General features: G+C 33.6%; 1 protein-coding gene across 2 annotated transcripts in view; it reads left to right on the top strand.

Annotated features, from left to right (window-relative positions):
- LOC124641635 overlaps positions 1-12,536 on the top strand; it is a 34,199-nt gene extending 21,663 nt beyond the window's left edge. The window contains exons 2-5 of one of the 2 annotated variants that reach the window (XM_047179793.1): positions 3,507-3,585; positions 5,856-5,876; positions 9,313-9,408; positions 9,721-12,536. In XM_047179793.1, coding sequence (XP_047035749.1) covers positions 3,507-3,585; positions 5,856-5,876; positions 9,313-9,408; positions 9,721-11,369 — 1,845 coding nt within the window. In that variant the 3' untranslated portion in view covers positions 11,370-12,536. The remainder of the gene's footprint in view (positions 1-3,506; positions 3,586-5,855; positions 5,877-9,312; positions 9,409-9,720) is intronic. The other variant, XM_047179794.1, reaches the window with a different exon arrangement.
- The last annotated feature ends 195 nt before the right edge of the window (positions 12,537-12,731 follow it).

Genomic DNA, 12,731 nt, shown 5'->3' with positions numbered 1-12,731 from the left:
ATCGAATACTAATAAATAAGTCAGAGTGATGTTTGTTTAAAAAGGCTCATTAATCAATAAGATAAATAAGATATTGTGACTTTAGGCTTTTACAACTCTTTCTCTTGACTTCTACTCTCACAAACAATTAACAACGAATATACGACACGTTAAAATTTTGTATTACGTCACCTTTGAGTACAAACTTTACATGAACGTGACGTCACAAGCTTCCACTCCCAGCCTTTAATGCCTTATGTCTTAGTGACTTAATAATGCTTTGTAAACGTAAAAAAATATCCAATATGTTTGGTAATTTAAAAGACGGACTAATTTGAATTACTATGTTTTAACCTTGTAATCACGCCTATTGTAAAATAAAGTATGGAGCAGAAATATGTTTAAGGAAATTCGGATGCAAGTTCTTTTCATAAAGTTTATCTTGACTGATGTAAAATGCGAGTATAGCCGAAGGAAACTAGTAGTTCACTGAGCCAAGAATAAGCCACATAAGATGTTGAAACAAGACGGATGTTGTGCTGAATTTATTAATATGATTACTAAAACAATAGGTTTAATGTGCGAACATTACGTGGGAAATAAAATTATGTTCTTTCCTATATATTACTTTGCATATTAATGCAACGTAGTGTTGTTATACGTTATCGTTAATCGATTTTGTAATTTATGCGGGTTACTTAAACTTTAATTCCTATCATAACTGTGCTATATTTTTAATTGATTTTCTTAAATATTTTTTTCTTTCGTTGCACTTTTACAGTTGACTATGTACTGTATATATATTTGTTTGTACCTTAAGGCTCCGAAACAACTGAACCGAAAAAATAAAAAAAACTTCCACAGTTTGAAAGCTACATTCTTCCCAAGTAACACTTAAGGCTTTAAAATCAAAGGTGTTTTAAATAAATAATGCGTGCAATAGTTTCCGCGAAGTGTTTGTGAAACCGCGAGAAAACAGCTACAGTGTATAATATGTAAAAATATGCTTCACAGTCTTTAAAATGGAATTAGTGGGTATATAATAGATACGTATATTGAACAGTTTTTGGTAATTATGTTTTTACTCAACACAGTTACTTACTAAAACGTTTTAAAAGCCGCTGCGTCCAAAACGCCGCGTTCAAAACGCTCGTCTGCCCAGCATGAACTCTAGCACCTCATTACATCAGAGGTCAGGAAGAACCAAAAATAACAAAAAACAATAGAACCCCATTCACATAGTTCTCACTCTTAAAATAGCATTTTTTGACCTTATTGAATATTAATTAAACTGTCAAAGTTATCCGAGTGTGAAGAGAGTGAACTTTGAAATGGATATGGCCTAGTATTTTTATTTATCTATTGTTTTTTTGAAATGTGTATAGGTATGACCAATAAGGCTTGAGTTATGATGGTAGTTACATAATCTTCATTATGAGTCTATTCAAAATTCCATAGTTGAGCATTAACCTAATATTATGACTGCTATAATTATTGCCTAGTGTTGCACTACAGAATGAAAAGCAGGTATACAATAATTCAGTGGAATTATGCAAATATAATATGTTAAAATAAAAATATTATTTAGCTTTATATAGAACAACTAGCCGTTTCCCCACGATTTCGCGTCCCGCGGGAGCTACTGCCCGCATCGGGATAAAATATAGCCTATGTTACTCGCAGATAATATAGCTTTCTAATGATGAAAGAATATTTAAAATCGGTCCAGCAGTTTTTGAGTTTATCCATTACAACCAACCAAACAAACAAACAAAGTTTTCCTCTTTATAATATTAGTATATAGACAACATAATACAGGCAACTTTTTTTCCGGGTGCCGAAAGTAGGTGGTCCCCTGAAGACAGCTAGTGAAAGATACTCTGAAATATCACTCACTGAATTACATAAACCTGAAAAAGAGCATTATATAATCTGACACAGAATTTAATAGATTACCTAGTCGATAACATTATTAACTGAAATATCTCTATTAAAAATCTTAACATTCCCATATAACAATGTTATGACAAAATGTTTCATGAAAGAAACTATTGTTTTTGTTCAGTATTTTGACATTTGATCCACATTTCTAGTACCTACTTAGATTGACATCAACCTACTTAGATGAAACTTGTATCTTTTGTTTTAACTCCTAATTTAATTACATGATAAATGTTATTTAGTTTTATAATTACGGATACCTACAGTAATAACGTCCCAAATTTTTTCGGGGGGTAAATATTATAAGGAACCCCTATTCTTTATGGGTATGGTGTGTATCAGACTTATATTAACTGAAACCCATGTCTCTTCTGAACCACTTAGTATTACATTTTAGGCTCTCTGAATGCCTGAAAAATATTTTTTTTTGTTTGAGTGGGAAATATGACGTGCGTGCATATTTGTAAAATATAACTTATATGTTAGTTAGTAGGTACTAGGTAACAAGGTGGGAAGAAGAGTCGGATGTTGCTAAGAGATTACCTTTCGAAATCCGGTCTAATCCGGTCTAAGCAAAAGACTAAAGAGAGTTGGGAAAAGCCGAACCTCGACACTTTCCGAGTTTTTCCATCACACACAAACAAACAAACTTCAGATTGATTACCATAAATTTTTATATACTGATCTAAATTCTTCCACCAAAGTAAAATCTAGCGATAGGTTGCATCACCCGTCTCACGTTGCAAGTTAAATAATTGTGCATTGTAGCGGGTTCGATTCCCAGGCTTATCACACAATGTGTGTGTATTCAGCTGTTATGTTAATTAGACCTTGACTTGTTTTACTTACTTTGATTCTTTTTAAATAAAAATTAGGTCAGTCAGTTTTGGTTGGAAGATGTTGATAGGATTTTCTGTGTTTTTTTAGTTCATCTTTTTTTTTGTATTCTAGAAGGCAAGGTTCATAATTATAGATTGTACCATTTTTAGAACGTCTCGATCTTATATTATGAATTACAAAAGTAGTGATTATCGATGTACCTACATTTATGCAGTTTTTTGATTATAGTTCGGCCATTCAGAGAATGCGTTCCTGACACGTCGCGATTGAACTGACGACGTAATAACATTCATTGATTATTGATATAATAATGTTGTTTTAATGCTCCTCAATTGTTAAAACGGTAAACAACCAGCAAAAATATTTTTATCGTAACTGCAACGCCATTGCAAAGTTACGTCGTCAGTTCAATCGCGACGTGTCAGGAACGCATTCTCTGAATGGCCGAACTATAGATACCTACTACAATGTACCTACCTAATCTTTCACCTGTTTCAAACTTTAATAATATACTCTTTTAGAACTTTTTTGTCATGTTAAGCTTTTGGTAGACTTATAAATGAACATGCATAGGTTGTCCATATCCTACCTACTTTTCATTTTATAGGTATCTACTTTACATTTAAAGTTATTGCAGCTTATATTTAGAGGTCTTTTCAGCCATCCATGCTAAAGTGTACCTAAGATTTTTCAATATATTTTTATGTAGATTAATTTACTAACTAAGAATTTTCAATTATTTTCAGATGGTGCGCCTAAGCACCGTGTTAGCACTCTGCGCGATCATCGTATGCGCCGGCGCAGCCGACAGCTCATCTCGTTTCCGTAAGTATTCACGCTTTTAGATAATACGCTATAATTATTACTTTTTAAATAAATGCACGTGGTTTAGTAAAATAAATTAACAATTAAAAGTAAATGAAAGTTTGTTATTTTAATTAGCATTTATTAAGTGTGATTGTATTTTTATGGGTGGGTAAGCAGTTTAGAATGTCCTCTTATTTACCATTACAAAATGGTTAAGACTTACAGCTTTCGTGAAATAACTTTGCTGTTCTGAATTCAGCTACAAATGCACAATAATATTTTGTTGCTAATCACTAGAATTAAAAAAACTGACTTAAGAGCAGCAAAGTTATTTTTCGAAAAACCTACTATAATAATAGTCAGAAATCCAACCAAGAAGCCAAGCCAAGAAAAAAAGGTATACCAAATCAATTGCTCTCTGCCCAATCAAACTCAGGATACCATTGCAATCAGATTTGCTTGCATCCGATAAAGCTTTATAATCCGAAAAAGCAATATTTTATTCAGCACTGATTTTTTTTAATACAGCTATCACATTTTAGCACCAAAAAGTTTGAAAAGCAAAAAGTTTACGCACTTTCACACCTCCTTTATAAATCTCGGAACTTACGTCACGCACCCACACAAGTATTATGACACGCACACAAACAAACACTGTTTATTGACATACGTTCAGCTGTTCATTGTTAGACCACATAGTCGTAAACGCTCTTATGCGTTTCTGGTTGCCTGGTACATGAGATTACATGGTCAGTTGGTTTTGATACTTTCACATCTGTGGGCCTAGTAAGAAATATTCAAAAGTAAGTTTTTTTTATAGGATTTGCATAATTTTGGTATTAAAAATATTTTCATCATTTTGGGTTCGAATAACTTAACATTTTTGGTTAAAAAATTACATACCCACTAATAATTACTTAAAAGATACCCCTTAAGTTTCATAAAACTCTTGTATTTTTATACGTTTTTTACTGCATAGATCAATCACCAGCCCCTGAAAAGTGATTGCCAATATAGCTATGAAGAAATAAATCCTTACCTAATTAAACTTTACGTAAAAAAGTCACAAAAGGATACATAATCAGCCTTCAATTCTGTCCACTAGGTAATAATGCATATTCTAACATTCAGACAATAGGTACAGCAAGACTTTTGGGCTTCGTTATGTAACCCGCGATTCGCAAGAATAGTACAATCATTGTGCGATCGCAAAAACAACAGATATTGTCAAACTTATCGCGTAATACAATGCTTCGTTTTTAGAAGAGATAACTTTAATTGATTGTTACAAAAATTTAATTAGAAGGAAGACGATTATACTTTAATCTGTACTAATATACCTCTAAGAAAGAGGGAACAATTTTTTGTTTGTTTGTATCCTCACCTAACGAAACTCTGAAAGGCTCCGAAACTATTTTACCTATTCGAAAAATTATTTCACTGTTGGAAAGCTGAGTGTAGCTTTCCCGAGTACCATATGTATATCTTATTCTAGTATGCGCAGTAGTTATCACGGGACGTGGGTGAAACCGCGGGAAAACGGCTTGTAATAAATAGAACCATTGCTCATCATGTACCGACAGCATAAAATACATAAAGTAAATCCGGGGCGCGGGTGAAACCACTCGGAACAGCTGGTAATAGATAGAATTATCGATACAGATTTGTTTCCAAATGCAAATATGCAACACTTCTACATAATGCAATGAGTTTGATTTTTGACAGCTTTAAGCTTATTTGCGAAACTAATTGCTTTTAATTTGTTGTAATCGATTTGATTGACTTATCAAATAAATTAATTTCGTGACTGAAGAGTCTATGTGGTAATTGTGTGCGTAAAGCTATTTTAATATCTCAACAGAATTACTTAAGTTTCATTACACAGCTTAAAATAATTAGATTATAGGGTAATTGAACTGATTGGCAAAATAATTTCCTATTAGAATAGATATCAATCACAAAAAAAAAAAAAAAAATTATGCAAAGAAAAAACTTTAAGTTTAAAATCTATTATTGGCTACGATTCAAAACTAATAGGGTCTTTGTGTTATGTCTTGATGTTGATTAGATGTAAATATTTAGCTACTCCTTTTGTACATATCTACATAAATCTGTTTAAATTGAAATAAATAAAATTCCAAAATGCATGTTAGTTTTAAGCGTACTTTAAGTGTAAATTCTTCAGAAATTACTCTTCTATGTACATAGATATCTTTTTATGTAAAATTATGAAATGTTATTTCTATTTTTTTTTGTATATGTAAGATTAATTGTAATATGTTTTACAGAACCAAGAAAACGCAAGACTGGTACGTACACAGACAAATACAGCCTTTTGTGTGCATTGTGCAATATTAATGAAGTACTGCATTGATTTATCGATGGCTTAATGTAGTTAATTAAAAAAATGACCGACTTTGTAGGAAGTTCTCAATTCTGATGTTTTTATTTTATCGAGTCAAATTCATGACTAAAACGTAGTTGTAACAATGCTAAAATTAAAATTTAATAATGAGAATCAAAAAGGGTTGACAAAACAGCCTGTGGTGGTGACCTTGTTTTTTAATTATGTTAGGATGCTTTTTCACTGTTTAAAAATTCTTAAATAGGAATAGATAAAAAGAAACATAATTAAAAGTTTTGTAAGAAATTGAAAATCTGACAGGAAAAAAAATATCTTAAAAGATCTGCCAAAAATGTCAGAGGAATTAGTAAAATTATTTCTTTATGATTTTTCTTTTAAAACCATCGATAAAATCAATGTGTATGTACTCGAATGTTCCACTTAACAATTTGCAACACTCACACAGCGCGCTTGCTTGTAGACATCGGAATTATTCCACTTACACAATAGCAATCGAAGAATTACAGATATTATAGATAACTTTTGTACAGGTTATAAGTTGCTTAAATACTTTTTGATACGACCTTACCTTTATGGCAAATATCTATGTTCATCATCATCCTCCTGTCCTTATCCCAAATTTATATATGGTCGGCGCAGCATGTTTTCTCCTTTCATATTCTAATCATCTATACTAATATTATAAAGAGGAAAACTTTGTTTGTTTTTTTGTTTGGTTGTAATGGATAAACTCAAAAACTACTGGACCGATTTTAAATATTCTTTCACCATTAGAAAGCTATATTATCTGCCAGTAACATAGGCTATATTTTATCCCGGCGCGGGCAGTAGCTCCCACGGGACGCGGGTGAAACCGCAGGAAAACGGCTAGTAATAAAATATTATTTAGATTTTGATATGTCGCTAGACGATCTAGTTTATATTTTTTGAGTTTTATTTGTATATAAATAAATAATGTAAACTCTTTTCTTGAACACACTGAAATAACTAAAGATGTATTTTTATTATCTTTTTTTCGATGTTTACAAGCAAACGGCAATAGCGGCTACACTCCACCGCTTATCAACCTTTCTTCTGTATCTTCTTGATAATGCTGTGTATCTTCTTGATATTGTGCTCTCACCTTCTTGATACCTCTTGACTGTACACTCACACAGCTTCGCCCGCGGCTGCACTCGCGTGGCACCTCTTTTTCTTTCTTTTATTCTTGTTCATGAAGATGTCTATTTAATTACCTTCTTAAAAATGTCTAGAACCTAAAAACAATATTAATATTATAATCAAAAGTAAGTAATCAGTAAATTAATGCTACATAGACAGAAGTTTTTTATGGCTATCCAAAGTACATTTTTTGGAGAAAAGAGCTGTAAACAGCTAATGATTGTGAAACGAATTTTTGAACAGTACTATATGCCGTATATATGAATTATTATGGTTTTAGATAGATCTAAATCTATTAAAACATTTAGATTAGTTAAATGAGTAATGGCATTAATATTATAATTTATTTACGCAAAGCATCATTATTACCACATAAAAATTATCTTCAAGTAATTCGAAAAAAAATCTCCACAATACTTACTTTCAATCTGTACTCACTTTCTAGTTTATTTTGCTTATTTTTTATTCTATTTTAATTACAGCGTCTTTAAATTTAAGCATAATATTTAAATTTTAATTATCATTGACATTACAAAAGATCTTGATAAGCTTTATTAATTTAATTAAACCATGCATTAATATTTATTAATTCTAATAATTATGATTATAGTTCGGCCATTCAGAGAATGCGTTCCTGACACGTCGCGATTGAACTGACGACGTAATAACATTCATTGATTATTGATATAATAATGTTGTTTTAATGCTCCTCAATTGTTAAAACGGTAAACAACCAGCAAAAATATTTTTATCGTAACTGCAACGCCATTGCAAAGTTACGTCGTCAGTTCAATCGCGACGTGTCAGGAACGCATTCTCTGAATGGCCGAACTATAGTTATAGGCTTCTTCTAAGATGTTTTAACTTACTTATATGTAATTATGTAAATAACTAATTAGTTTAAGTTAACCATAAGTGTCGAAATATCTGCAACCCTCATAATAATTTGCTTTTAATTTTTACGGCTAGTTTCACCTCTACTAGATATCATTTGAGTTAGTTAAACCTACATGGAAGTAATTTTATTTTCAGCAGGGTGACTAGAAGTAGTGACCTTGGCCAGTAAAAATGTTTAATACAATAATCATTAACTATGGAATACGTGGCAATTTTCATGAGATAAAGAAATTACCCAGTAAAAGATATCCAATTTGAGAAATGGGCGTCAAGTACACAGCTAGTTATTATTTTTTTAATTTATAGTTTAAAGATGCAACTTACCCTTAGATAAAAATATGTTCTTTATTTTTCATACCTGATCTGGCCAAGTCTCGAGCAAAGCGGGCACGGCCTTTCTCGAAGCATGAACGATTCCGTAGTTAAAATTATTTTTAACAACATTAAAATAAAACTCGTCATAAAGAACGTAATACACGTCACCAAACTTTATAGCATGTACTAAAATACTGCAAATGTTTTGATGGTTATTAGCTTAAGATAAGATAGATCTACTTATTTATAAAGCTTAGGAAATTAACTGCTATTCGCTAAAAACGTTCACAGTTTATGCTTTGTAATCTCCAAAGTAGTTTTCCTTGAAAATGTATTGTATTTCATCATCTTCATTTGTTTTTGTTTCGAAACATGCTTTCTTTGTTTAAATCTTTTTCTTTTCTGTAGTTTTAGAAATCTTTTAATTAATCTTTTATTGTAAAATTAACTTATTGAGTGTTATTCTTTCCTTTGCTACAAGCAAAGGAAAGAATAACACTCCGTTCCGCTCCGTTCCTTTAACTTTAAATAGTTTTATATATTTTTAAGATTCCTCATTAATCTTATAAGCTTGTGTAATCAATTCTGTTGTTGCCTTTTCTATTGTAAACTTAATCATTGTTTCTTTTGTAAAGACCTATTCATATTTCATTATTCGTCATAATTTGATTAATGCTTGTATCCTCTTACAACTAATCTTCTCAACTATTGCCGTAACATTATGAATTGGTCTTATTCTTTTTTTCTTTTGTAATATCTTCCTTACTTCTTTAATCACTAAATCTAGAATAACTTTAACTCTATCTGTAACCATTTCAACATCTATCAACTACCTACCTTTAAGACCGTCTATCTAGTGGACTATTGGTGTAGAGGTTTTCAACTCTTGGTTGCTCTTGACCCCAGATTTGAATCATGCAATACCTTCAACATCATCTAACTGGTAGACTAGTACTTGGTGAAGGGGTTTCCAACTCCTGGTTGCTGATGAAGCCAATGGTTTCCAGCGGACCTGTCGCCTGACAAGCAGCTGGAGGTGGATGATATGGTGAACAACCTCCTGCAGTGGATACAAGGCTTGTACCAGCAGAAGAATAGGAAAGGTGCAGACTTAGTTTTAAGGAATAGTTCGTAGTTAGCTTTAAGGATATGATTAGTGAGGTACTGAGATTATTGTAACAAAATACATCTTGAATTAAATGAGGAAAAACGCAATTGAAACAGAATACGACGATTTTTTTCTGGTACCTACATGAAATCGATAGTGATAAACTTTGGTATATTAGGTAAACTTATCTTTCAACACGATTTTAATCACTTATTACACCTTTTCCAGCAATGAGGCACAAGCACTTTGGGTCTTTGGAAATACCCTTCAATAGATCATTTATTAATTTTTACTTAAATGTTTTCAGCTCGTCAGTACTTCGGAGGGAAACCAGAAAAACCGAGACCTTTTGAGCCGGCGAACAACTATCTACCACCAGCTACCGGATACCCACCTTCGGGAACCCGCCCTTCTCCAACCTACAGCGAAGGGCCATCACCAAGCCCCACGTATCAGCCTAGCCAACCTTCATATCAGCCCAGCGAGTCTCCCTACCAACCTGAGTCAAATTACAAACCTGATCAACCCAGTTACAAGCCTAGTCTACCAACGCAACCCGCTTACCAGCCTTCACAACCCTCTTACCAACCATCTCAGCCCTCTTACTCTCCTAGTCCATCCACGCCTTCTTACCAACCCAGCCAACCAGCTAATGTACCTTCTAACACTTACCAACCACCACAACCCTCGCCAAGTTACCAGCCTTCCCAGCCTTCTCAACCGTCCCAACCCAGCTACGATTACTCAAAGCCTGGCTACCAACCCAGTCAGTCCGACCAGACTACTCAAGCGATCTACGTGTCTCAGGAAACTGGTAATGTGAACACGGGTTCCAGTACTTCTTCAAGTTCTAGTTCCAGCTCTGGTACTGTTAGCGGTACAGTTGTAGAAAGCACACAGACGCAAGTCCCTGATGATGATGACGATCGCCATCCTCCTCATATCCACGACATCACTGTCGACTGCGGCAAAGAAATGATGACGATCAACATTGAGTTCAACAAACCGTATAACGGGCTCATTTACTCTCAAGATCATTATAAGGAATCTGAGTGTGTCTATGTAAGAGAAAACTCCAACCAAGCTAAGTTCTCATTCACTGTCAGCCTCAACACTTGCGGAACCAGATTCTACAGTGACTTCGAGAACGAAGGTCAAGCGTACTTGGAAAATGTTCTGGTACTCCAAAACGAAATTGGAATCCAAGAAGTGTGGGATCACATTAGGCGAGTAAGATGTCTGTGGGAAGGAAATCTGAAGAAACAGTTGGTCCACTCCCTCAGTGTGGGCATGTTGAACCAGATTACCAGCAACTTCAGCGGAGACACTGCCATGGCTCGATTGGACATCCAGACTGGCAGAGGACCTTTCGCTCCAGAAGCCAACGGCTTGGTCAAGATCGGAGAAACCATGACCTTAGTTGTATCTGTTACCGGAGACGCTGGTTTTGACATCCTAGTCAGAGAATGTATTGCGAGAGACTCCGAAAACCGCAACGTTGTGCCTTTGACTGACAGCAATGGTTGTGTACTCAAGCCTAAAGTCTTCGGTGCCTTCCAAAAGACCAGGGATACAGGAAACACAGGAGCTTCGATCATAGCGTTTGCCTTTTTCAATGCTTTCAAATTCCCCGATGAGATGGACCTGATCATTCAATGTGAGGTGGAACTATGCAAGACTGACTGCGATGTCTGTCCTAACCCTGGAAGTATCGAGCCAAGGAGGAGGAGACGAGACATCATTCATATTGGAAACAGTACTATGGAGCCTTCCACCATCATTGGTAAAGGATTGAGGGTCGTGTTAGCTGAGGATCTACCAGAACCAGTTGGGTTCTGCATGTCACCTCCCGCAGCTTTCTGGGGTGGTTCCCTAATACTCTTCGCTTCCTTGCTGAGCAGTATCGTGGTATCATACTGTTGGCAGAAATCACGAGGTTCCGCTAAGTTTTCGTAAAAAAATCTAATTTATTTGGTCTTTACTATCTTTCTGTTATTTATAGAGATAGGATAAATGAACCTTTTTACTGAAATCTCGATGATGATTCTGTTTCAATACCAGTAGATTATTAAGTATTTATAACGTCCGAAACTTGTAAAGATAGATTTCAGTTACATACAACGATGAGTAAGTTATGGTACAAATGATGATATAGATAAAAAAACAATTAGTATAAGCCATCCCCAATCTAATAACAGTAACAGTACTTTTTCAAATAATTTCATACGAACGATTTCCCAATTAAGAAATAGGCCATACCTCTTAACATAATTCCCATATTTAGAATCCAAATATCACAAAGATCTGAATTTTGCAAGCCAAGATCCTAAAGTTAACGGTAGAACAATTTTATCGTCAGAATTAAATGACATTAAGGCACACTGCCTACATAAGACTGCCATGGGAAAATCTACCAGTATTCCATACGATTGCTTCGTGAGATACCGTCTTGCGTATTCGCAGTTTTTCCATACATTCGTTTTTGCCTTCATTGTTATCCGTCAGTTAAATTCCTAGTACTTGCGTAGCTTCTACAACTTTTGTGCTGTTAAAATCATCAGGAATAAGTGCAGTATCAATGTGATTTATATTAAAAGTTAGTTCTTTTTCTTCTGCGGTAATGTTTGCAAGAATTTTATTAAGAGTTGAAGGAACTATACTTATATACTTTATCCTTGGAAGTGTGTTGAGCATATTTTACGTTACATCTGTTTACGAGTATTTTAGCTTCAACTTTAAGAATATTGATTGAAATGTCTTAACGTTGTAATTTTTTCTTCAAGAATAAAAATCTTAACTTGCAAATACTCCTTGTTAATAATAAATGTCACTGCCAACAAATGTTTTGTACTTAAGTTCATTGAATTAGTATTACCAATAGACTAGGTTGTTAAGAATTTATTAATATTATCAGTTTCTTAAACCTTGAATAGATCCAAATTAACAAAAAAAAAAATGAAAATATTTGAGTATAAAATTATTTTATTACCAGCTCCGTCCAATAACAATACTTATAACTTTAGCTGTATAAACTCCATTGTAAAATCTAAACCTAAGTTATTGTTTGTATTTGTAAATATTGTAGATAAGGATATGTAGAAATAAAACATTATTTGTAAAATATTTTGTTTTTTTATTACTCCTATCCTACAAATATGACTTATTATCTCTACGATACGTGGTTACATGAAATTTAGTTTGTGGAAAAAATAACTAATGATGAAATGAATACTAAGATTAGGACATAATTATTTAAACATTGTATCTCGTGCATTTCTCTCCAAGGGGTATTGGGTTGCCCGGGTAACTGGGTTGAGG

This window comes from Helicoverpa zea, chromosome 22 (genome assembly GCF_022581195.2).
Source record: "Helicoverpa zea isolate HzStark_Cry1AcR chromosome 22, ilHelZeax1.1, whole genome shotgun sequence".
Classification (NCBI taxonomy): domain Eukaryota; kingdom Metazoa; phylum Arthropoda; class Insecta; order Lepidoptera; family Noctuidae; genus Helicoverpa; species Helicoverpa zea.
The sequence above is the reverse complement of the archived record's forward strand: the minus strand, read 5'-3'. Positions and strand labels throughout refer to the sequence as shown.